The sequence below is a fragment of the Acomys minous genome, assembly GCF_964271855.1.
Source record: "Acomys minous genome assembly, chromosome: 11".
Classification (NCBI taxonomy): Eukaryota; Metazoa; Chordata; class Mammalia; order Rodentia; family Muridae; genus Acomys; species Acomys minous.
In genome coordinates this window covers 114,447,326-114,474,592 of record NC_140492.1, presented here as the reverse complement: position 1 = coordinate 114,474,592, position 27,267 = coordinate 114,447,326, and the positions used below count along the sequence as shown (strand labels likewise).

The 27,267-nt window shown below is 40.4% G+C and overlaps 1 protein-coding gene across 1 annotated transcript in view; it reads left to right on the top strand.

The window, feature by feature from the left end:
* PARP8 (poly(ADP-ribose) polymerase family member 8) overlaps window positions 1-27,267 on the top strand; it is a 158,424-nt gene that overhangs the window by 84,797 nt on the left and 46,360 nt on the right. Inside the window, exons 4-10 of the mRNA XM_084801645.1 lie at window positions 1,327-1,364; window positions 10,188-10,277; window positions 10,976-11,046; window positions 12,657-12,734; window positions 15,043-15,137; window positions 24,609-24,669; window positions 25,242-25,332. Coding sequence (XP_084657771.1) covers window positions 1,327-1,364; window positions 10,188-10,277; window positions 10,976-11,046; window positions 12,657-12,734; window positions 15,043-15,137; window positions 24,609-24,669; window positions 25,242-25,332 — 524 coding nt within the window. The remainder of the gene's footprint in view (window positions 1-1,326; window positions 1,365-10,187; window positions 10,278-10,975; window positions 11,047-12,656; window positions 12,735-15,042; window positions 15,138-24,608; window positions 24,670-25,241; window positions 25,333-27,267) is intronic.

The window sequence follows — 27,267 nt, the reverse complement described above, 5'->3', positions numbered from 1 at the left end:
CGAATAGTTCTGCGTCTTGATTATGTGGTACATATGTGTCACATGCATGACAAAGTGACATAGACCAAGAGCACACGCTTTAAGGTCCATCTCTTGGCTTTGGTGTTCTTCTGTGTGTACGTAAGATGCAAGTGGCAGGAAAACTGGATGGAAGCAATATGAGTCTGTGTGTTCCTTGCAACCTTACGTGAACCTTTTTCTTTCTTCTTCCTTTTTTTTTTTTACAAGTTAAAAAGTGGATGATTGGCTGTATACTGCCCAGGTTCTTTTCTACCATGCTCATTGCTTGCTAGTTCTCTCTGAATTAGTCATCCTTGTTATCTCCTTTGAGTTTTCTGCTTAAACATGATTTCACATTAACACGTTTGGCTTCTTGACATAGTAATTGAGCAGCAAAATGTCCTTTATGAACAGTAACATATCTGTCTTTTCTGTATACGCCACTCACCCATTCAGATGACTAATATTGTATGAGTCCTGGGCACCATGCACCAAACCAGTTGACATGGACAGGAGTGGATGCGGAGCTTTAACCTCAAGGGATGGGTAGTCTTACTGATAGACATAGAAAAATGGACACATAGATTATCTAAATTTCTGTCTCCTGAAATAAGTTTGTTGAAGCCTCCGGGCTCCTGAGAAAGTAGTTGGGAAATTATTGCCATACATTTTACACTTTTCTCTAAATCAGTGTAGTCCTCAGAGCTGAAAGCATTTTGTATATAATGCTTTGAAAGACAGAAGTAAGAAGAATAACTTAGTTGCATGCATCTGTCATGTTATTAGTTTTGAGTAAAATGACTTTTCCCCCAACAACTCTTACGGAGAAGCAATGCTAAAAATAGATGTTCAGTTTGTGAGCACTGCTGGATGTCAGGGTGTCTGGTGGTTCCTTCCTCAGCAACACACACACACACACGCACACACACACGCGCACACACGCATGCACAGTTTAAATTCTGAATTCTGTATAGCTACAGAGCATCCTCTCTGGTATGGAAAGAAAACTTGGGGAGATCTGAACAGAGCACCCTCACATGAAGAGCCTTGCATGTCGCTGAAATGGAAAGACCTGCCTATGAGCTGAAGGAAAGCATCAGTTGAGGGAATGGCTACTTCAAGAAGACACTCTGACACCCAGATTCACGCCAGCACACATCCTGTGTCACTTTAAATTAGCTTTCTGATCTGTGTGGGCAGTGTGCTTATATTAGTCTTCGTACAAATAGATGGGCAGCATGTGGTTAGATTTTTTTTGTGTGTGTGTGTGTATGTAAAAGCTCTCCACACTAACTGAAGTGTTTTCTTTTTTCCCTGTCTTTATAGTGTGTCCTACTCCGTCCACGTCTCAGAGGATTACCCAGGTATGCATTTCCTTAAAGTTCTTATTAAACAACTTTGACTATTTTGTTCCTCTGGAAATGTGTGTACATGCGTGGAACCATGAGGCATTGGCAGACGAGGCATAAAGACAGGGGAAGGATCCTGCTGAGTGGAGATGCTCCTAACACCAGGCCCAGAACCAAACGTAATTTCCCGATGAAGGCATTCTCATGGACACACATGTTAGCTTCATTTTGTAAAAACATTACATGTTTACTGCAAATGGACACAAAAATTATAAACCGCTAATGAAATGTTTGACAATATCTTCATACCAAATTAGGAATGCTAATTATATTTAAAAGTAAACTCACACAGGCCGGGTGTAGTGGCGCATACTTTTGATTCCATCACTCAGCAGATAGAGGCAGGTGGAACTCTGTGAATTAAGAGGCCAGGCAGGTGTACAGAGTGAGTTCCAGGACAGCCAGGGTTACAGAGAGACCTTGTTACAATAAACAATTAAAAAAACATTCACACACATATTTGTGCACACTGGTAGAGAAATTACTTGAAAACAAACAGAAAACCGAAAACTATTAGGTATGTTTTCCCTATGAAAGCACAGCTAGCCCAGTTTAGAAAATTTTTTATTTACTTGCAGTGGTGCGGTGTAGTAAACCAAGTAGCCCCAATGTCTAGCTCCCTCTGGTGGCAGGGCGGTAGTAATTAGGCTTCTGTCCTCATCCACCCCCCAGCCCCATCCCAACTGGGTTGCTGCTTGGAAATAACTTGGTTCAGTGTAAAATGTTAAATATTACTTTATTTAAATTTTTACACGTCTACATATTTTACTTTATGTGTATGAGTGTTTCACCTGCATGCATTATATGTGCACCATACACATGCTTGTTGGGACCCCGGGAACTAATGTCATAGATGGTTGTGTGCCGGGGATTGAGTGAAACTTCTCTGGAAGAGCAGCCAGTGATCCTAACCATCGAATCGCTTCTCCAGTCTCTTAAAATTATTTTTATCTTAATTTTTGTTGTTGCCGTTTTGGGAATTGAACACAGTCTTGTGCATGCTAGACAAGTACTCTGTCACCAAGGCTACAAGCCTAACCAAAGAATTGAGGAGAACTAGTCTGTGTGTGCGTGTGCGTGTGCGTGTGTGTGTGTGTGTGTGTGTACACACGTACGTGTGCATGTATGTTTTGCCTATGTGCCTGTCTGTGCGTCTTTTGCCTACAGTGCCAACAGAGGCCAGAAAAGGGTGTCATATTTCCTGGGACTAGAGTTACAGATGGTTGTGAGCTGCCATGTGGGCACTAGGAATTGAACCAGGTCCTCTGGAAGAGCAGCCGGTGCTCTAAACCACTGAGCCTGAAGGAACCAGTCCCCCCTCCTTAAAGACCCCCATTAAGGCCAAAGTCTGGAAAAAGTCAGCCTGCCCAGTCCTCCCTTAAGGACCCCCATTAAGGCCAAAGCATGTAAATTTATAGAGGGTCCAGCTTGACTCAAGGACAGACATTGATATCAGATATTTGGCAGGGACAGGAAAAACCTTGAAGAGTCTAGCGTGACTCAAGGACGGCCAGTTTGTGTTACAGCTTGTGTTTAAAATTTCCACTTTCCCAGGAATGTACTTACCCCTCCCAACAAAAAAAGTTCCTAATGCCCCTGGAACTGCTTCAACCAATCACATACTGTAAAACTCATTTCTTTGTCTAAAACCTATAAAAGGCCCATGCCTCTCCTTCTCAGGATCTGCAGCTCAAAAGAGCTTGACAGACCTCACCACATCGGCTCAATAAATTCCTATGCATTTGCATCTACAACGAACTCCGTCTTTCAGTAGGGACTCCAGGAATAGACTAGAGATCGCTCTAGAGGTCTCAGTCTTACAAGCCGTCTCTTCAACCCCTAAAATTTGAAAAAATTTAATAAGACATTGGGTTCTACTAGGTTTCCAGCATAATTTCATTTCGGTAAGGTAACAGAATTTAAATATGTATTTGATCTTCTCAGAGCAGGGCTCAGTTTGTGGAGGGAGAAGTGGGTTTGTGCACTCTGGTTTAAACACCACAGCTGAGCATAGAATTGACTGGTGTCTCAGGTACATCAGACACACCAGACGGAATACGGTACCAAGTACTGCCAGGTGTGCAGCCAAATGTAACTCTGCAAGGAAGAAAAAGCAGCAATCATAAAAAAGTAGAAATCATAACATTCACACTTGAAGAATATGTGCTGAGGAAACCAAATAATGCTTCCTAGTGACATGGAGCTTGGTCACATCGACCTGCGTCTCGACTCTGGTAACTGTTGCTTCTGAAGGCGTGTGATCAGTGCTTTTCTGGACCCCACAGTGAGCACTAGCTCAGTAGTATTTTCTCTTTTATTAAAAATGAATCCAGATTTGCTTGGGTTGTGTTAGTTAATTTATTTCACTTTTACAGACTGACAAAGACTACATGAGGTTATGTGTTTTTCTTTTCTAATAACCGATACCCCTCTTCCCTCCAACCCCTCACCCTCTCCCCCCTCCTACCCCCACCCCCACTTCTAGAGGTTCTGGGATATTTCTCAGTGACAGGCAGCTTTGTATCAGAAGCAGCATGTTTGTACTTGTCAGAAAACGAAGCGCCATGTTTTTCTTATCTATCATGTTTGAACATTCATGGCTATTGAAGTTATTGCATTGTTACTCAGCATCTGTTGAACAATCATTTCCTTCTTTTAGTGGTAAAATGACAGGTCTGGCCAGTAACCATTTTTATGCTACCTGCTGGGACTGGGTATGCTTTGTTTTGTACTTGGTGTTATGGACTGCGAGATGCTAATGGAACCGCCTGGCTCTCTGAGCGTTTGTAGATCAAGCCAGCAAGCCTGCCTGGGCCTGTCTTTATGGACCTGGCGAGGTATGCTCAGGGCACGTTCAGTTCTCCCGCCACAGTTTTCTATGTGTTCCATCTCAGTAAGTTTTTAAAAACCGTATGTCTATTTGGAAGTCACTATGTTATTGAAATGTCTGTTTTCTTTTTGAAGAAACAGTATTTTATACTGTTTGGTCTATTATTGTAAAAAATAAAAGTTCTTTTGTATCTTTGATTATTTTTCTATTTTCATTCATGTTGTTTATATTTCCTCTTCTCTTCCCACACTTTGGTTCATTTATGTGACTTTTGTATATTTTTAAAATTCTTTCAAGCAAATAGATCTTTTTACTGTTTTTCAATAATCTGATGCTGCCTTCACCGATCCCTTCTGGTAATGTCCATGGGCTTGTTTAACTCCCTTTTGAGGATGCTGTGGCTCACCAATTAGCTGATCATCTACTCTTGATGGTATAGGATTTTCTTTGCCTTGAGTATGTCCTTTTTAAATAAAAATTTTATTTAAGTAATTTATTCAGAAATTCATCTCAATTGTTATTCCCTCACTTATATCTTCCCACTCCCCCTTCCCTCTCTCCTCCATCCTATTCCCCTCCCCTAGGTCTGTGACCTCATCCCCCACCATATGATCACAGCCTATCAGGTCTCTTCCTGGTAGCCTGCCTACTCTTCCTCTGAGTGATACCAGGCCTCCCCACCAAGGGGAAGTGGTCAAATAGGGGGGCACCAGAGTTCATGTCCGAGTCAGTCCCTGCTCTCCACATGATTGTGGAGAATGTGGTGTCCATTGGCTAGATCTGGATAGGGGTTCTAGGTTTACTGCATGCGTTGTCCTTGATTAGTACAATAGTTTGAGCAGACCTCCCTGGGTCCAGATCTGCCAGCCTTAATGGTCTTCTTGTGGGTTGCTAGGATCCTCTGGATCCTTCTATTTCCCCATTCGTCCTTACCTCTCTCACCTAGAGTCCTAATAGAAAATCCCAGTATCTATCATAATCTCTGTCTAAGTGAAGACTTTCAGGGGACATCTCTGTTGGGCTAGTGTCCAATTATAAGTGAGTATATGCCATGTATATCTTTCTGGGTCTGGGCTAACTCACTCAGGACGATCATTTCTAGTGCCATCCATTTGCTTGCAAATTTCAGGATTTTTGAGTGTGTCCTTATTGCCCTCCTCTGTCAGGAGCGGTGTGCCACACCCACTTACATCCCTGGAGCAGTTTTCAGTTTACAGTTTTGTTCCACTATTGATTAACATTCAGTTCATAGTCTATGTCCATGAAATGAAGATCTAGAGCCAGCCTTTCATGCAAGCGAGCACACGAAACGATTCCAGGTCACTCTTTAAATCAAGCGAAACTGTGATGTAACCTTCCGGCTTCTCCGAGTCTTACAGTGAAACTTTATAGTGACGGAGTTGAGACTGGTGCATACATAGCAAGTCACAGGTTGGCTCCGCTAAGACCAAACTGCTTGTCTGTAATGCTCACAGTTTCTCTAGTTAGGAGGCTGAGCTACTGTGGTGACTGAATTCTCCATCTCTTCTCCATCTCTCTGTTGGATCTAGAGGAATGAGGTAGTAGTTTCTGGATTTTTTTTGGTCCCTGTAGCTCCACAGGCCTAACTAACAAATTACATAGTTGGACGTCATTTACAACTATGAATTAGCAACTTCAGTGAAAATTGGAATCCTAACGTTCTGTCAAAATAGGGCCCATGACATGTAAATGTTTTTTACAGGTAACAGGCATTTATATCTTGTAAGATGCTACAGCTTTTGAGTGAATGTTGTGGATGCAGTTTTCTCCTCCTGATCCCTGTCTCCCAGAATAAAACCTATGTTTTAAAAACTTTAACATATTTGTCATATAACAAATAGTCAAATATATTCAGAGGATAAAGTATGTTGGTTTGGTACACGTATACACACACACACACACACACACACACACACACACACACACACACACTGTATAGTGATTGCCATAATCAAAGCAGTTAACACACACATCATCCTCCAGGCTGTGTGTTAGAGTGCTGGAACCTCCTTATCTTATACCTTCCTATTTGTACTCTTTGACCAAGACTTTTCTCCTTTCCTATCCACAGGCCCTGGTAACCACATTCTAGGGCTACCCTCACCTTCTTCTGCTTCAGCTTCCTTAGGTTATATATGCAGGAGATCAGGGGTAGTTTGTTTTGGGCTTGTGTCACCCATCCTCATATTCTTCAGGTTCACCACTTCATCGAAGGATTTCTTTCTTTTTTCAGATGGTTGAGTAGACTACTACTTTATATATATATTTACCACAATGTCCTCATTTATTCATCTGTTGATGGATATTTAGGTTACTTCCACATCTTGGTCGTGTTGAATAATTCTTCAAGGTACAGGAGAGTGTAGATAGCTTATGGCTATACTGATTGAATTTCATGGGGCATGCCCAGAAGTGAGATGGCTGACCTCAATAACCTAGAAGAAACAGACAGACGCAGCTTCTCAGACAGAATCCGGAAGAACTCTGAGCAGAGTAATAATGAGTGAGGAGCCTGAGTCAGCAATCATAAACTTCCCGACACAGAAAACAGTGCTTTTGAGGAAGAGTCATTGCTAGTTATTTCTTACCTCCCCAGATAGGAGAGTCTAGATGTAATGTGCTCTTTACTCTGCCTCTTTGGTGATCACAAATTAGCTATAGCTGGACTACTACATCGTAATGAGGAGTTCAACACACGCTGCTCCAAGCCCGAGAACATTCTGACTAGAGTATACTGAGTCAGAAACAGAATTTCAAAGTATAGTGACTAATCCAAACTACAGAGAGGTACAGAGGTCTCTTAGAGATCGTTTGAAGGTTATGAACACTCCTACCTTCCAATGTCATTTCATGCCAAACACAATTCAACACATCAGTTTTTTGTTTTTTTGTTTTTTTTTTTAGTTTTCATAAAAACTGAGCACAGTTTTACCTATCATTTTATGTAAAGGTCAAACTGAGTCACACACTTTATTCTTCTTTGTTTTCCAAGCCTAATGCCTTATTGGACCATTTCCTTAGACTTCAGTACAAAATGCTTCCCCAGTGGTCTGTGGATTGCGAAAGGGGTCCGGCTTACGGATTCTTATCTCTCCTCCTGGCTGGCAGCCACCAGCTCTAATGTTCTGTCACTCCAATGTCTCTCCCTCCTTTTCATTTGCATTCCTCTTTGGTTTTGAGACAGTCTTCTGTCACTGAGAAAGGCCTAGAATGACTTGTCTCTCTGCCTCCTCCTGAGTTCTGGGAATGCAGGCTTTTGCTACCATCCTTCCTACCGAAATGCTGTTTTCTTTTTCTTTTCTTTTCTCTTTCTTTCTTTCTTTCTTTCTTTTTTTCTGAGACAGGGTCTCTCTGTGTAGCTTTGGCTGTCCAGGACTCGCTTTGAAATGCTGTTTTCTTATGCATTTTCTCTTTAAGCTTTGATGGTTAGGAGAGTGCTTTACCTCTAAGGCACACCTCTCGCCTCCCCTCCCCTGTTATAGGGAAGACAGAATTGGTTTTATTAAGTAGCACAAAGATTCACATCAGTAAGAGTAACTAAGGTTTAAGAGAAATTGGCCTGACTTTGCCTATCATCCCAGTACTTGGGGTGGGGGTTGGGGAGTGGTGACTCGGGCAAGAAGGTCTCATGCAGAAACACAGTGTCTGCATGTTTGAAAACAAAACCACCACAGCACCAATTACTAAATAATAATAATAATAATAATAATAATAATAATAATAATAATAATAATAATAATAATAATAATAAATAAAAGAAAAATAATTAAGAGGTTTACCTGTAATAGAGAGCTCACCTTCTACCCCCACCCCTGCTTTTTACCACTGATCTGAATGCATGAAGCTATTGACAGAAGAGAATCCATGTAAGTGGCCATGTCGTGATGTGCATCTAACTCAGATGAATCTATACAAGTTCTGCTTCCTGGTCTGTGATGTGAGGCCACTCAGTAACCGTGAACATGTCACACTGTCCCCAGTGGTATCTGGAGATTAAGCACGCCCACTGGTGGCTAACGCTCGTCAGAGGGATGGAGCCCACATGCCTTGTTTCCGCTCAGTTTATATCACCCTCTCTCTGCGCTGGATAACTGAGTAAAGTCTTTCTATCGATAATATGCACATGTATATGTATATATAACTTACTTAATTTTAGTGTTTTAAAATAGTACATTTGAAGGAGAGGGGAACAACACTGACTCAAGTCTATCAGCTAAAATTCAGCTTCTCACTGCTACCACACAGTGAGATTGTTACGACCTGTCTCGGTGTTTTTTTTACGATATGCTCTTTCAGTTATTTGAACAGAAATTGATCTATGCTTTCATTTGTTGAAGGTGTCTGAATTTTAGTAAGTTAGTAGTAGCTGTATTATAGAAAGTTTGCCTTTAGATTATTTTACTTTGTTAATTTTGGTTTGTTTTTTGATGCAGGGTCTCACTGTGTAGCCTTGGTCACCCTGGAACTCACTGTGTAGTCCCAGGCTGGCCTCAAACTCACAGATATCACCCCGCCTCTGACCTGGGTGCTGATATTAAGAATGTGTGCCACCATATCCAAAATACAGCACACATACGTACTATACACACACACATATATATATCTACCAATATCTTCAGTATATGTTTCTCAATATAGATCTTTAAGTATGGTAAAATAATATGTTGTTATAGTATAACACTTCATATATTTTATATATATATACATATATATGTTTGTGTATATATGTGTGCATTTATATATATGTGTGTGTATATATATATAGTGTTATGAATGTATGTGGAGGCCAGAGGACAACTTGTAGGGAGTCAGTTCTTTGCCTCCATTATGTGACTCCTGAGAATTGAACCCAGGCCATCAGACTTGGTGGCAAATCCCCATACACACTTGGCCATTTCCAACACGTGTACTATGGGACAATTGCTAATGAGCTGGCTGTACTGTGGTGCTCTTCAGTCATTAGTGACAAAAATAAACAACTGGATGTTATATTATTACAACACATTTTTGTCATACTTACAGACATAAATTTATTGTAGAAATTGATAAACTTATATATTTTTCTAGAGGTAAAATTGTGAGCAATAAATGTAAGGACTTAACATGAAATTTAATGTTCAGTATATGATACATTTACATAAAAATTAATTTATAGAAGAATGATTCTGGTGAGACTTAATAGTGGCTTACCTAATAGCAACATGAGGGTGTAATTTCAGCAAATCCCTGCCTAGAGTTTCCACCCTTTCCTCCCTCTTTGTCTCCTTTACCTTCTAATATTTTTAGGTTTTATTTTTGTCTTGGACAGGGTCTCCCTTTGTGTCCTAGACTGCTTTCTATTGCTAAATGCACAACATGACCAAAGCAGCTTGTGGAGGAAAAGGGTTGTTTCACTTACCAGCGTGTTTGGTTTTTAGTTTTAAAAAATCATCTGATGTCCTCTAGTTTTCTCCTCAGCTGAGTACTCTGCCTTTTGAAATAGACATTTACGGTGAGCAGAGTGTTGTCCTGTGAGCCAGCCGCATACGATGCTGGATTTCCTTAGGCGAAATTAGTAATGTGTGAGGAGCCAGGCCTGGTGAAGAGGCCTTAAGAGACAGGCAGGAGGATGCTGAATTGTGTTTAGGATGCTTAGGGAGACTGTGTTTTAAACCCTTCTCCCTAAGTATGGAAAAGGAAAGCGTGGTTTTGAACACGTTCTCTCCAAAATCTATGTTCTTGTGAGGTGCTATGGGCACCTTTGAAAAGGCCATAATTTTCTGCTTAATTTACCCCGGACTCTGCAGTTTGCTTACTTTTCTTTCTTAGTTAATAAGAACAGTAGTATGCCATTAATGAGAACGGGATTAAAGCGAAGATATAGTTCTGTTGTTTTTATAGAGGATATATACTCAGGATACTGTGTCTTTACTCATATTTTTTTGCAGATAATACCTATGTGTCAAGTTCAGAAAACGATGAGGACGTGCTAGTTACTACAGACCCAATTCCTGTAATTTTCCATAGAATAGCAACAGGTAACAACCATGTAATATTTTTCTTTCCCAGCTTAAGTTTAAAAAGTTGTTGTTGCTTAGGTGTTTTTGTTTTCAGTATAGCAAATGCATATATTTACCTTTGAGAAATCTGCTTATATAATTTTTATATCTAAAGTTTGATAGCTTTTCAATAATGTATCACTGTTGAAATTATTTTCATCCATCATGACTCTACTAGACAAACTGACTACAGCAGCTGTCCTCAACCTGTGGGCCATGACCCCTTTGTGGGGGTCCAAAGAGCATTTTCATGAGGTGGCCTAAGACCATCAAATATATCAGATATTTATATGACATTCATAACAGTACCCAAACTACCGTTATGAGGTATCAATGGAATACTTTTGTGGTTGGGGTCACCACAATATGAGGAACTGTATTAAAGGGTCAGGTCACAGCATTAGGATGGTTGAGAACTGCTGGGCTACAGAAAACCCAGGGCAGGGAAGTGACTCTGAAGTAAATCATAAGAGTTGAAGAAATCTCTGTGCTTGCTCTTTGATTGGCTAACATTTGTACACACAGTGAAAAATCAGAAGTGCTTGCCTTCAAAATATCTCTCATTTTTTTTCACAAAAGGGGGAGAAAAGCATAGCATGTGTTTATCTAGGAACTCCTGAATATTTGGCAAATAATATGCTAAAATCCAGAGTAACTTTAAAAATTCTTTCTTGCAGAATTAAGAAAAACAAACGATATCAACTGTTGTTTGTCCATAAGATCCAAATTACAAAAGGAAAATGGGGAGGTATGTAAACTATGTTTCATTTGTCCTTTAAATTTTGATAGTGTTTTTAATCCACCAGGCATTCTTATTTAGTGTCATATTTAGATTATGGTTGTGTGTGGTGAATAAAACAGAGAATCGAGGCTTTTTTTTATGGTGCCAATTGTGACTTAAAATTAACCCACAGAAGAAGCTCCTGCTAACTTAATAGAAAAGAATCTAAATAAAGTGAATATAGATGCCATGTAATTAATTCTCTATTTTTCATATATAGCAGTGTAGTTGACAAGGAAACACCAATATCCCTTATATCACAAGTGTACATAACTATATATAATTTTGATGGGATCTTTAACATTCTATTTGTAGAAGGGGTGGTGACCTTCTAAGCCAAGGTAACATAGACCTGAGAATAGACTTATATTCTGGGGGTTTTTTTATTCATTTTTTTAAAACCTAAAACAAATTTGTCTCCTATCCTTGCTTTTAAATTTGGTACTTTCTCAAGAAACAAACAAATAAAAACCCTCCACTGTTTTTTTTTTTAATTTGATCTCTGAATAGCTCCATCAGGCCACTAGACAGAGACAGCACAATGCACAGCAGTAGTTAGGTTTGCCATGTGACCCTTGCTTGCCACCATGCACATCAGTTGTTAGGTTTGCCGTGTGACCCTTGCTTGCCACCATGCACATCAGTTGTTAGGTTTGCCGTGTGACCCTTGCTTGCCCTTAGTGTCTCACCATCGTTGTGTTTTCCATCCTTCGTCCACTGTGACAATGACTGCTTGAATAAAGCTGTCCTTGACCAAAACCTGTTAGAATTTCATTTAATCCAAAGCCCCTCTTCTTGGCTGTTACATTTTCGTCAAGAACTTGAAATTTGAGCATGATTAGCAACATGGATAGATGAAGTTCTGAATGCAAAGGAAATGCTGCTTTTATTCTTCTTTTTTTTTTAAAGAAAAAAAATACTTGCTCATCATGACAGTGATAGAAATACCATTGTGAATTTTCACTGTACTTTGGATATATGACAGATGTTCTGCTCGGTTAATTAACAACTCAGACATCAAGTTTAAATCATATTACATTAACCACTCTTTTAAAATTTGAATTTTCCAAACAAATCATTTTTATATTGTGAAAGTTCTCTTTGTATTTGTATTCTCTTCCTACTTAGTTGCATAATTTCATTTTTATATTATTGCATTCCAAGTTTCCTCTTTCATATTGTAGCTTTGTGTTGGCAGTCAGAGTGGAAAACCGTCTTGGATAAATAATGTTGGCGAACTTTTTAATAAGAGTTGAATTAGTGTGAGCCTGTTAAATATTTTATCCCAGGAGAGCTCAAGGCACGATTGATTATACAGTTTTTCAGGCCCACCAAATGTGAAACTGCAAGTGTTAGCTTCTCAGGAAGCAGACATGAAGAAAGGTTTGTTTTCAGTAAACTTCTCTGAAAGAACCAAGTACACCTACAAAGTTATCTCTTTGTAACGCCTTTTTGTTCTGAAGTTTTATTGGAGCAACAGTGTACAACATTTAAAACCCCCTCGTTATGCCATGACCTGCCTGTTACGGATGCTCTCTAGTTTGTTTGACCGGAATTGTCTTCTTTACCATGTCAAGGAGTCACGGCAGAACAGCACGGTGGAAGAGGACTCAGAGGGCGACAATGACTCTGAGGAGTTTTATTACGGAGGACAGGTAGGCAACCAGACCCGCCTTCCACACCCAGTCCTGGTTTTCACAGTCCTGTTCGTCTTGGTAGGAGGCGAGGGCCCAGAAGTTGCTCAGGCTTCAGTCAGTAAGCAGAAAGTGTGAATAATTTATGTTCCACACCCCACACGTTTTCAGAAATTAAGATTTCCTTTACAGATCTTTTCACTGTAACCATTCGTTCACATTCATCTATGTCCTAATTACTTTTAAAGGTTTTGCACTTTGGTTTTGATTATCGTTTGGACTCTTCATATCGTTTCTTTGTTATTAAATTTTTGGTTAGCATGTAAGGAAATGGGGTTCACTGTGGCATTTCACACATAGGTACCGGTCTACTCTGTTTTTAGTCACCCCTTTTTCCTCTCTTTCTGGTCTTCTGTCTCCCTCAAATAGGCCCTTTGCTTTGATCATATGATCATAGATGGCTCATGAGTGGAAACAAGGACACTTTTTCTTCCTCACACACTTAACAAGAAATATTTGTAAATGTTGGTATTTCTAACAAAAACATAGATTGTTAGTTTTAAACTGGAGATGGTTGATTTTTACAAATTTTGATTGGCTATAATTATTTAGAAATAATTGTTTCATTGTACTGAAAATATAGGAGGAATATTTTTAAATATGCATAAATATCCTGACTACATATGTATCATTATGTGCAATAATTTCCCAGAATAATGGGAATAAACTTTAAAATCAGGCATTTGATTTTTAGGATATAACCAATATATGTGGTAGGTTTCTGTGACCTCCTTGATCAAATGCCTTTGTAGTTTGTGTCCTTCAAGGGTAGGGTGATAGGATTAAGTGGGCCTTTAAGGAAAAAGTTAGTAGGGAAAAGAATTAGCGTGACGTGTGTTGTGAATAGTGTTGGTACTTGGTAAATCAGACAAGCGCCGGGCAGTAGAGACGTGGGTGTGGCATGCTGGGCTTCTCTCCGTGGAGTTAATGTCTAGGTGCCCCAGTCCCTCCCTACCCAGCGCAGCAGCACTTCACCAGGGTGCAGAAGGGGCCTCTTCCGAGTCTGAAATTTGTTTACACCACTCCTTCCTCCAGAGGGGAGTTTGGTGCTTTTTCTTCAGTCTAAATTAACTTTCCAGAACATCTGCCGGTCACTCACTCCTTTTAAACATTTGCATTTCTTTAGAAAAGTAACTTGAAAAGTGAAAGATGGATCACTAAAAGTGTTGGAAGTAGAGAAAGGGTATCCCCTATGATGTAACTCCGTAGTAAACGTTCAGAGAAATAACCCTGTCTCCTCTTCCTTGCCGTTGGAAGGCATCATGCGTTGGAGTATTCCATCATGTAGACAGATGTTTGATTAACCTAAAGCAAATAGGAGCAGTGGTCATAAGTCACACTGAGTAGAAACGAGTGTCACTTTACTTCACAGCCCAGCAAATAGGCCAGGACAGGAGAAGTGAGGAGAGGAGAACTGCAGTGTCAGCTGTGGGGTGTTCGAGTACGCCACCGCTCTGGCGATGTTTATGCTGGCCTTTTAAGACCACAAGAGACAAAAGACGAAATTTAAGGAAGATAAATTGGAGTAACAGATTAAGAAAGCCATCAGAAATTGATGGTAGACTCTTCAATTTGATGAATCACCTCTTGGGGCCCATGATTGAATTGGCCTTGTGATTCATCAGTTTTTGGATTCTGGATTTATCCTTGGGTAAAAGAGGCTCCTGGTCAACCAACCATACTTGTCTGGAGTTGTTATCAAAGATAGGCACATTGATCTACTGCTTGCTACTTACGTAGTGGAACCGGAGGAGAGATAAATACTGATTTGGCTTTTGTCATGTCATGGAAGGAACAAGAAAGTTGTGAAGAGATAAAGAATAAAACATTTGGGTTCCCACTGAAATCAGCATAACAATAGTCCATGTTATTAGCAAATGGATTCATTTATTTCTCTAATTGTATAATGCATACGGACCACTAAATAGGGAAACATGACATACTGAGTGTGTGTGTGTGTGTGTGTGTGTGTATATATATATATATATAAAATACATCTGTAGTGTATAGTATATATGGACATACGACCTATATGCATGCATATAAAATAAATGAATAAGAAAGACTCTAATTGTAGTGAGAATTTTCTTGAAATGAATTCCAAAAGCGTAATTCTAACTTTAAAACAATGAGTTGTCCTAACCGTGTGTGAACCAAAGGACTTTGTGTAGATGCTGCTGGCTAGCCTGTCATGCCAGGAGGCTTCTGCCTAGGCTTGTTTGGTTCCTTTGATTCTCCTCACTTAATTCTGCACCATCCTTCCTGGCAGGTGAACTACGACGGGGAGCTCCACAAGCACCCTCAGCTGGAGGCTGATTTATCTGCCGTGAGAGAGCTCTATGGGCCACACGCAGTTTCTCTCAGGTAGAAAGTCGTTGCGTTACAATTATTTAATAAGCCACTGGAATTTTCTATCAGGGTAATTAATGTAAAATAAAGTTATTTTCGGCGATTATGTCGGAAAATTTTTGAAGAATTCTATTGTGTCTTCCCTGATGCAAAATGACAGCTTCATAGCTCTTTTACATATTACTTTAAAGTTAAATTAGTTGCATTGAAGAAATAATTCATTTTGAGAGCTAATGTGAGAAAGTAGAAGTCTTTAAAAGTATAATGAGCTAGAAATGGCAGCGTGCACTTGTGATTTTAGCACTCGGAAAGATGAACCAGGAGCATTGCCAGTGTAAGGTCATCTGGGGCGAGCAAGGTCTTTTATCAAGAAAAAAAAAAAAAAAGAAAAGAAAAAGCACTGCAGTTATTTACTGTGCTAGAGTTTCTGTAAGTCTACTGATGTACGTAAGTCACAGAGCCACTGAAGGAGGTGGGAGACTGCGTGCATGGTAGTGTGAATGGTAGTGTGTTTTAGTCTGTAACTAATGAATTTTCTAGTTACTTTGCATTATATTTGGAAGGCACCCCCATGCCTTTTATAGTTAAGATGTTTCTAAAGCACATTTCCATATTTTCTGAGCTGTCATATGACTATGAAAGTTTTGTGTCCTTACCAGTTATTTGTAAGAACATACTTGGCAAGTCTGGTTGATACCTATTAGGATTTTCTATTAGTAAAAGTGCTATTAACATTCAGGATGTGTTACAACTACATAAGTGCTTGGAGTTTGAATCAAATGAAATACCTAAAAGTCATAAATGACTTGAATGTTTTTCTCCTTGTCTGTTTCTCTTACAACAGTTTTGATCCCACTTAAACCTCAATACAAGCCACATTCTTGCCTTGTCTAGATCTTTTTCTAGCTATGTCTCTCGAGGTCCCATGACATGAAGTGAGCCACCACAGAATTTGTTTGATTTACTTTAAGTAAATAAAAATGAATTTACAGCCTCCACTTCAGTCCTGAGACACAGAGGGAAATGGGTAGTTAGGCAGAGGCCTTGGAATCTTCTAAGTCTATTGAAAGCAGACTGTTCTAATTAGCTGTTCTTTTACTTAATTGAGGCTTATAAGAAGTTAATGGAGTTTGAAGAGCAAAAGTACCTTAATATGCACAATAGGCTATTTGGTGTCATCTTTTTTTCTTTTTTATGTGACGTTTAATGAGAAAGGCAGCTAACCAATTCTGAGTTCCATATAAGAGACAGAAATAGCTGATTGCCTAGGTTGAAGCAAATCCCATTTAAATTCAGGCTAAATGTAGATATAGAAAAAGTAATTGATACAGAGATTTATTACTAAAATTGATAACGGAAGCTCAAACCATCCTGACATCAAAAGGAAAATAGTGAGTGGCTTTGTGGAGCCATGGGTGTCGTCATTGGGATGACTTTGATGCAGTCTTGTGTTGAGAGGCGAGTGAGATCCTGCAGGAGAAATGTCCGGTGGTCAGACTATCTGTGTTTTATCCTGATCATGTAATTGTATGCACTAGTGCATGCTTCTCATTGTAAATGTAGAGTTCTCCAGTCGTGTGTTCATAAAATAATAAAATAGTGTAGGAAAACATCATTTGAAAATACTTTAAGAGGAGTAATCTTAAAAATGGAAGGAAATTTCCCATGACCCTGGGGAAGAGATGGTTTTGGTAGTCACCTTGTGAAAAGTCTAACGTGGATCCGAGATAACTGACACTTTGTTTATGACAATGGTATCTTTCATTTAAAAACAAACCTGCCATCGTCGGAGTGAATACTCAGCATCTTATTGTGGCCAAAGCCTGATGCATCCCGGATGCTCCCGGCTCTTGAGAGCTGCATGTTTTAATCGCCACTTACTGACGGGCTGCTGGGATGAGCCTTCTGATTTGATGTTTGAGGAACCGCAGTGTTCCGAGGACTTGGCGGTTGGAGGAACCAGTGGATAGCACTAGACTAACAACCACCAAGCTGCTACCTTCTAAGAGAACAAATGAAACAGAGAAAAAAACATAAAAGCCAAGGTAAACAAAACCTTGGCATCACTCAGGAAGTTCCCTTTTGTCCGTCTGGTCCTCTGTCTTTGCCTTTACATCATTCCTAGGAACTGATTCCTTTTCTTGCTTCTCCTCTTCCTGCCATGTGATTCAGCAGCCTTTGCCTGACACCTTTGATACTTGGCATAGACACATAGTGGTTCTCTTCAGTGAATTATGTCACATAAGCTGGAGAATGAGTCTCTGTGTCTTGTAGACTTTGTTCCCCTTAGCACCTCAGTGATGACAGTGAGCTGTCTCAGGGCCATGCGGGGTGAGGTATTGATCACTAGTGCTGAGCTGTTGAGGTCTTGGCAGTGTTTCTTTACCACACACACAAGCCCACATAGACACCTGTCATTCAGCAAAGGAAGCCCTAGACCTGCAGGCTGGTAGCATACCCTATCTACCATACTGATTCCCAACACTGAGTTGAGGGCATTAAAAATATCTGTGCGTGAAAACCAGGGCAGGGACAGGAAGACTTGCACTGTGCAAAGAAATGGAAGGAGGAATATTCTCCAAACACAAATGTAATGGAGATGGAAGCTTCCATAGCTCAGATCTTCCTGCTCGCCTCTGCTCCCGAAGCCTGCACTCTCTTTAAGCAAAATCAAGGGTTTGTTTTTTAAAGCTGACCACAAAGTCACAGCAACTTTTTGTTCTGTTCATCTTATGCACTATTGTGTCTCACAAAGATCACATTTCTCTCTTGTCTGCATCTAAAATCTTTTCAGCTTGTCTTTTAGAGAAATTTTTAGCTGTGTTGGATAACAGCCTTGGAAAAGCTTTAATCTTGCCAAGCTTTCTTCCTGGTGGTTAAGTTTGCATATTTCTTGGCCCATTCACAAACATCTCTCCCACACTAGGCAGAAACACACACTGAGATAGACACGTGGAGATAGATATGCAAGCTGTGGATTTTCAGATGTTTCAGGAAGGTGTGTCTTTCTTCTTCTTACACATCTTCTCAAAACATCAGTGCCTTTCAGCTGAAAGCAGAATCAATTAATAATAGCAAGCCTTTATTTCTCAACAACTTGTGGTAGAATTGTGTATCTATAAATATACAGTTACTTTGGTAGTCAATATGGGAAAGTTAGGTATCTAAATGTTTTTTATAAGAAGCATTTTCACAAATAATTTTGATCAAGTTATTGTATCTATTGCAACAGGATTAACAAATGGGGGTTTATAGAGGAAGGAAAGCCAGCATCATCTAATATTCAATATAGTGTACATATTATACATATTAATATATATTTGTATGCCTTAGGAGCATTGCTTTTTTGAGGGAGGGAGCTTATTTCTGCTTGTACTTTATAGTTTATCATTGAGGGATGCCAGAACAGGAACGCAAGGCAGGAACATATAGGCGGGAACACAGAGGCAGGAACACAGAGACAGGAACACAGAGACAGGAACACAGAGACAGGAACACAGAGGCAGGAACACAGAAGCAGGAACTGATGCTGAAGCCATGGGGGATGCTGCTCTCTGCCTTGTTCCCTATGACTTGTGGTGAGCCAGCTAGCCTGCCTGTCTGCCTGACTTCCTGCCTGCCTGCCTGTGTTCCTTCCTACCTACCTACCTACCTTTCTTCCTCCCTCATTTCCTATTTTTTCTTTCTTTCTTTTTCTTTCTTTCAAACAAGGCCTCACTCTATAGTTCTGGCTGTCCTAGAACTCACTCTATAGACCAGGCTGGCCTGGAAGCCTCTGCCTCTCGAATACTGAGATTAAAGGTGTGTGCACCATTGTGGGCTAAGGAGCATTTCCTGATTAGTGTCGTTAAATACAGGAAGATGAGTAGACTGGATTCCCACAGCGTCTTCACAAAGATATGATTATTGACAATAAGCTTGTCTTCCTCTTTATCACACTGATGATTAGGCCCAGGGTCTTGGGCTTGCTGCAGTGGACCACGAAGCTCCATCTTCTTCCTTTCCACTGGGAGCTGCCGTGGTCCTGGGATTCATCACCTGGCTCACATGGGCCTTGAACTCCCCTTCTCTTACCTCCCCCTCCTACATGCCTCCATTATGGACACATACCGTTGCTTCTGATGTGCACAGATATTTTTGAATAATCACCACCTCTAAGTATCTAAGAATCACATGATTTTCAGAATATGTTGACTTAAAGAGAAGCTCTTTAAGGGAACAAAAGTCAGACTGTTGGTCGGCTGGGAACGTTATGTAGCACATCTTCCCGACCTGCCATGCCAGGGTAAAACACCCACATCAGACCGTTTTCTCTGTTATTTCCCTCATCTTAAAACGAAGGAAAAAAATTCAATTTTGGTGTGGTCTCTTCACAGCAAATAAATAGAAACTGTACAGGAAATTGTTTTGTCATGAGCTTAAACCCACATCCAGAACACAGTCACAGTTGGAATTGCTTTCATACATCAGCAGTCCACCTGATACCGCATTCCTGTTGCTGAGACCTCTGGAAAGTTATTCGGGTACAGAAGAGGTCTTGATAACCAGGTCACTCCATCTGGACAAACTGTAATCTTGCTTTCTGTCTCTCAGTGGGAAGCACGAAGTCACTGGCATTATGTAAACAGGGCATCACCACCGAGATGAGTTTGCATATGCGCAGCGCTGTTTGTGAACTCTGAATTACAGCACAGAAACAGAAGCCAGTGCCACTATTTCCAGATCTCTGCCCGTACACACTGCGAGTTGCTTTCTTCAGGCCGTGTCCCCCCGCCCCCGCGCTCTGCCGTGGTGAGGTGGAGTGCTGGAACCAAGCATCTCACTTCCTTAAAAAAAAAAAAAAAAGAAATCAGTGGCAGAAATAGGAGACAGGCTAAGTTTTGAACAGAAATGTCTTTAAGAAATCACATGTGGAATATTAATATATTTAATGTTCACTATGAATGGTTTTAAAATGAGACACGCCGCATGCTGATCACTTCTTTCTATCGGCTTCTTGTAGAAAACCTGTTGTGGACGAGGGCTTTGTGTTTGTTTGAATCTTTCCTCTCTGACTCTCAAGCACAGTCTTCAAGCTCTGACAAACTCAGTTATTCTGCTAATGGAATTGTAAAGAGGAGGGGAAAAAGGTGTGGCCATGAAGAAGAAATGGGAAGTAGTGATTGATAAATTATCTGTTGTGATCGCAAGTCACTCTAACCCTGTACATCACAGCTAAGCGAACGTCTTGAATCTGAAATAAGTCACTCCATGCATTTGTCTTCACATGCGCAGACAGATATGCAGACATTTTTTTCTGAGGAAACATTTTGTCTGTATTTAGGATGCAATCAGATATATCCAAGTATTTTAATTTATTTCGCAGTTGCTATGCTCTAATTACAACCATTTAAAGGTATGATTTTGAAGAACCACTAAGAAAGCACTAATACTGAAGAAAAGAAATAACAAGAAGAATCCTTTATAGTCCATATATAAAGATTCCAGTGAGATTGAAGCAGAAATCATGGTGTCCAGTGTCTTAGGGTCTCTATTGCTGTGAAGAAACACCAGGACCAGAAAGAGGGCGCTGCTCACTGGCTTGCTCACCCCGGCTTGCTCAGCCTGCTTCCTTATACAGCCGGGACCACCAACCCAGGGATGTCACCACCCACGATGGGCTGGGCCCGATCCCATCAATTACTAAGAAAATGCCCTGTAGCTGGGTCCTATGGCGTCGTTTTCTCAATTTTCTGATAACTCTAGTTTGTGTGTCAAGTAAACATAAGACCTGCCAGCATCTCTGGCCAGCTGTGATGACTCATGCCTGCAGTCGCACCCTTAGGAATACAAGTCAGGAGAGCTACCTGGGTCGCGTGCTGAGACCCTGTCTGTCTCTCAAGTAGATCAATGTCTGATGACTGTTAAGAATTAGTTTAGTACATTTTTCCACCTCTAACATAATAGTATCACCTGTCTGCTCAGTGGCTATGTCTGTATTTTTATAAAGTGTGTAACTTTTTAAATAAAATGAGTTTAAAATGGAGACTGTGCTTATTATACAAACATTCTTTTCAAGCCTGTGAGGGTGAGGTAGGAGGAGATCTTCTAGAAAAAAACATTTATTGAATTTTGCCAAAAACCATGAAAACTAAGATGGTTTAAGAAAAATAGAAATGAGGCAATCAAAGTAGAAAGGATGTTTTGTTTTGCGTGTCTGTGTGTGCATGTGTGCGTGCGTGCGTGCGTGTGTGTGTGTAGAGGCACATGCTTGTGAGCATTTGCCTGTGGAGGTCTAAGAGTCACTTTAGTGATTGTGATTCTTTCCTTCCACCTCATGGATCCCAGGGATCAAAATCAGGCCAGGCTTCGTAGCAAGGGTCTTTTCCCACTGAGCTAGCTTGCTGGCCCAAGGTTTTTTTTTAACGTTAACATACTATAGTGTTGAGCTCTTTCCAATGTTTCCTCTTTATGTATTAATTCAGGTGAGGTTTACACCCATGCCTTGTTATTTTCTTGGGATTAACATTGGGATGGTTGTTGCCAAGGCCACTTCTTTCCTGGAAACTTCTGTTGAACATATTTGACTATGTTGTATTACTTTTCTCTTGCTGTGACAGAACACTATGGCCAGGGCGACTTTTAGAAGAAGCGTTTGGTCTTGGTGCTCAAGAGGGTTAGTGTTAACGGAGCTGAATGGAGGTAGCAGGCTGCAGCACCTCACAGCTCGCTTCTCAGTTTTCAAGCAAGAGACAGAGAGAGTGAATTTGAAATCACTTTAACATCCCGGCTCCCCTCCAGTGCCATCCTTCTTCCAACAAGGCCACGCCCCCTGAGCCTTCCCAAACAGCACCACCAGCTGGGGACCACGTAGTAGTCAAATTCCCTTCATACAGTGCCTCATGTTGTGATGAGCCCCCCCCCCCCAATCATAAAATTTTTTTTGTTGCTACTTTATAACTGCAATTTTGCTACTGCGACGAATCATAAAGTAAACATCTGTGTCTTCCGACGGTTAGGTGAACCCTGTGAAGGGTCATTTGATTCCCCCAAGCTGAGAACCATTGCCCTAGACTATTGTGGATATCCCCTTCAAGCCAACACATGTGTTGACTGGCTTTTTCCGTGTATAACTTGAGTGATCTGTGATGTTCATGAGCCATTTGCCTATGCTCACAGCTAGTAAATTATGACCACTGAGCTTGTCTCTAATACCCAATAAAGGACAACCGGATTTTGCTTTTCAAGGGAGTTGCAGAAGAGACGCAGTAGAAACCGAGCAGCCGAGCAGTGTGTAGTGGAGAATGGCTGTGCCTGAAAATTCCTAACATGCTTATTTTCTTCATCATCACCACAGGAAAAGCTTTATGTACCTGAAACTTACAGGCATAAAGAAAATTTATTCGTTTGATCCTTATTCTTTTCATGTTTGTTGATATAATTTCATACAAAATGTGCAGCTTTCTTGTCTGAAGAACATAGATGTTATGATGATGTTATCATTATAAAAAGTCTATTTTTGTGTCAGTAATTAGTTGCTAAAACGTTAGCATGAAAAACTTAAAACATATTTCCTAAAATACAAGAAAAATGTGCTCCATGGTTTGACATATTTTTACGGAAAAAAATGAAGAAGTTATTATATCTACCTTCATACATCTGGTCACAGAAACAAAAATTACCGAAAGGCTCTGGCTAGATTTTTTTATTAAGTTATGCAAATTATGTAAATTAAATAATAGGATCATTCAGTCATAAAATTTTATCCTCAGAACCCTGTAAACATGCCACTGTTGTGTACTGTCTTTGTATTGTCAGTGTGTACAACACACAACAGTTTTACTGAGTTTGGATTTGGGTATATGTCGATGGACTCCCCACTGACTTGTTAAGATGTTTGACAGCCTCGTATAATCATCTAACGAATTTAGTTATTTTCATTCTCCTCCTTCGTCCCTCCTCTCCCGCTGAACCTTTCTCATCAAGTCGCTGTCCTGCTTTGATGTCTTTGTGTGTGACCCACTGAGTTCAGGAAGGGTGGCTTGCCTGAGCACGGGTGGGGGTGTGTTACCCACTTGACAACCATTTTACTTTCCTGTTTGTCAAATTCTTCACTGATGTTAATGGTAAATTGTTTCCCTCACAAGGTTATCATGAGGACCTGATACTGTCTGCCATTGTTCTTTAAACTGGTGCGCACTGCAAAGTGGTGGCCGTTGAACATTGGGCCAGTGTAATGCTTGTATAAATGACTGACAAATACTGTATTCAAGTTCCAGGATTGCTGCGGAGCTTTAATGCGTTAAGTTACTTTATTACTTTATAAGGCACGTGCAAATACAGTGAAATTTGTGAGCAGTGGTATCTGAAATATTTCTGGGCTCCCCTCTTTGCCCACCCCAGTTCTCCATTCGCTGTCCCTCCTTCTGTCCATTATTTCTCATATAATCCAGACTGACCTTGAACTCACTACTCGGCTGATAACGTTGAACTTCTGATCCTCCTGATTTTACCTGCAGTGCTGCATTACGGGCAAGCACCACCATTTCTGGTTTTGTGCAGTACCTCATAATCAATCTCAGGGGTTCATACATGCATAGTAGACACACTCCCAGTTGATTTATACCTCTAGCCTTGTTATGTGGCCATTAAATCATCACATGTATGTAAAGTCCTGAGAAGTTTTTCTGCCAGTTATGAGCTCAGATTTAAGCATTGTCTATTGTCTTCTATAATTTTGGTTATTTCCATACGTTATCCTTGATTCTCTATACTAATTCATAGCTTCAGAAAAATTATATGAGCATATAAACATATAGACATGCATGTGAAGAATATTATGACCAATTTTCTCTGACTTTTCATTAAATTTAAAAACTGTGCTGTACACAACTTGTTCTTCCTAATGCTGTTATATGACCCAGGGATAGCGCTCTCTGGCAGGGTGCTGGATTAGCGTGTACATAAATAGAGAGACAAGGGAGCAGAACAATCCCAAACCGGATATTGGCTGTGATAGCTTTATGGATCACACTATTACTATTTAGCTGTATGTCACTGACTGTGTCAGACTCAGGGCTACTGATTGAGACAAAGTGCTGTGTAAGTAGCAGCACTTGGACCATTTTCAAGTGGCCCCTTACCTCCTTATAGCAGAAACTGCTTTCTTAAAATTGGTTCTTTGTCCTCTGTGTGGGTAGAAATATTGGAGCAATCACATGCAAAGACAGTCGTGACCCAGAGCACTGAGACTGTTTGGTACTGTGAACCAAGGAACTCTTGAGTGTGTGTGTGTTTGTGTGTGTGTGTATGTGTGTGTGTGTTCTATAGTATAAATAGGTTAAAAAAGTTGTCAGTCCAAGTAAACTGGATCATTTTATTCATTCCCAAGGTAACCTCCTTTTTAGAAATCAGCAGTCAGAATTAGTGACATCTTTATTTAAAACAACCAGTCACATACTAACTGTTCAGGAAAATGAAAACATTAATGTTAATCTTTGCTTTCAGGGAATATGGAGCTATCGATGATGTAGATATTGATCTGCACATTGATGTCAGCTTTCTGGATGTAAGTATCAATTCTAAAATGTGACTGGCATACTTAAAATACATTCATGTTTATTCATTGAAACTCAATTTTGGGTTATTTTACAGCACAGTGGCGTACTGCTTTTGTTATAGTGATGTATGAAGGCTGAGATAACACATCTTTCTCAGTATTTTTACATATATCCTATATGTCTGTTTTAACTGTGGCATTTCATTGTAAAAGTTCACATTTTTATTTGTCATAGATAAAGACAAAAATAAAAGTTACTTTGGCCTTCTTTTTTGAAATAATGCGCAAGCTTCTACAATGTATACATTATATTAACCTAATTTTAAACTGTTTGGGTTTTCTTCTTTTCTTTTTGAAAGTGACTTATTCAGATTATATCCTGATTGTTATCCCTTCACTTGTATCTTCCCGTTCCCTCCATCCCTCCCTCTTTAACCCTATTCCCCCGACCCTAGACCTCTGACAGCAGGGGACCTCCTCCCCCACCATATGACCACAGCTGGTGCTTTTTGTTCTTTGTTTTGTTTTTTTTTTTAATTTTGAGGTCTAAAATGCCAAACTTATCTTTTCCATTTGTGCAGGAGGAGATTGCAGTGGCCTGGGAAGTGATTCGCACAGAGCCCATTATTGTCCGACTACACTGTTCTCTTACACAGTATTTAAATGGCCCAGGTTGGTCTTACTGCTCTCTTGATTTGAAGATTGACGATGTGCTATGCTTTAAGAAAATGGGTGTTCATTTGATTGTTCCGAGCTTGTTAAGGATCTTGATAACGGTGTAGGTGCTGTGCTAAGCAAGATGACTTAATCACCTATATAATTAAGGAAATCATATAGACAGTGTTGAACTGCATCGGCTTGAGCAGTTTCTGTAAGACAAACAAAATGGGACCTGGCTCCGAGTGCAGTTGTGGTGTAGGATGCAGATGTTGGATTGACCTCGTTTCATTTTCCTGTTTATCCCACTCGTGGATCCCAGACAATTTACTTAGAAAACCATAGCAAGTGGGAAAGCACGTTTGCTTTTTGAATTCCTATGGGATAGCCGTGCTCTGTTCAACAGAACCCAATTTCACGTGCTCCTGTTAAGCTAGTTATGGATGGCGGTGCAGTAAGCTACCCCAAGACTTTGTTCTTTGTGGGCTTTCTTCGGTTGATGCCGTGCTCCGCTCCAGTGCTTTCCAGTCCTGTGGGGTATGAAGCCGGAGCGTTTAAACGCCTTGCTAAGTTGGAAACACATCGTGCTGTTACTGCTGCGTGTTACATCGTATGTGTTCAGAGTTGATTCAGGGATCAGCTGTCCTGTACTGGTGGTGGCCAGGGTCTGCCTCACACCTGGCATGTCCAGGTCTCCTGGCTTCTTTTATCATGATGGGCAAGGCCCAGAAAGCAGGTTTCTTGACCCAGGATATGCCTGCCTAATTTTATCCTGACAGTGGCTCGCAGCAAATGGGCTCTCAGGTCTGACCTTTTTTTGTATTTAAATTGGGAATAAGAATACATTACTTAATTTCACCAAAACAGCACCTTTATGAGAGGAACATGGCATCTGTGTCCATGTACTCATAACACATGCCTTGATCGTATATAACTCTGCTCTCTTTAACATTAAGTATTGCTTCTCTCACTCTCCTGTTCCTCGTGTCCAAGCACTTGGGTTTCTGCCAGTCTGTCATCTACTGTGCCCATTGGCTTAGTTTATAATTCAGTGTTGAACTGAATGTCTAAATGATATATTCATTTTGTCTGAGCTCCTAGCTGACCCCACATTGGATTCTCTGGACTGTCTGGGCATCCTGAGGGTAGGCAAGGTCATGTGAGCAATGTTCACTTGAGTTCATGTTGTATGCAGTCAGGAGGGCAAGGGCATACCAGTTCAAGCTGTATGTGGCCACAGGACAACTCATGCTTGGAAACATACTTCTGAATGATAATATTGGGTAAGATGATGGGTTGTCTAAAGTACACACCCTGGGATGGGCAGGAAAGTACATGCCAAGAACAACCCATGTTATGGAGGAACAGAGGTTAACAAGACACTTGTCTTGTTTACTGGCAGTTTTCTCACAAGATCTCATAAATCTCCACACATAGCTTTATTCATGGGCCATGTTCTTTATTTTATTATTTTTTATTTATTTATTTTTTTGTGGATCATATTCTGACATCAACCTAACATGAGCAATTCAGGAGAGCAACCAACAGCCTCTTGAGGGTGAAAACCCTGCCAGGCTGACCTGAATCCTCATGGCCAGTCTCCTGGACCTTCCTCTCTGTCTGTAGCTTGTTTGCCCCTTGTGTAAGATGCGTTCATGACTGATGGCTTTTCACACCGCTCCTGTCACAGCGTGAGCATGTGGGACCAGCCAGTAGGGCCCTGGAGATTGGTTTAGACATGGTATTTTTAATAGTAAAATCTGCTTCGACTTTCTTATCCAACATAAAAGAAGCCCATGGTTTGGCTGGTTTTCTCATAATTCTCTAATACACTAGTTAAAGTGGAGCTTGTTCAATTTTAACTTCCAGAATCTATCTTAATAGTAGATTACTCCAATCACTGCATTCTTGTTGAATATTTGGGGGGAGAATTTGATTTAAAATGGACCA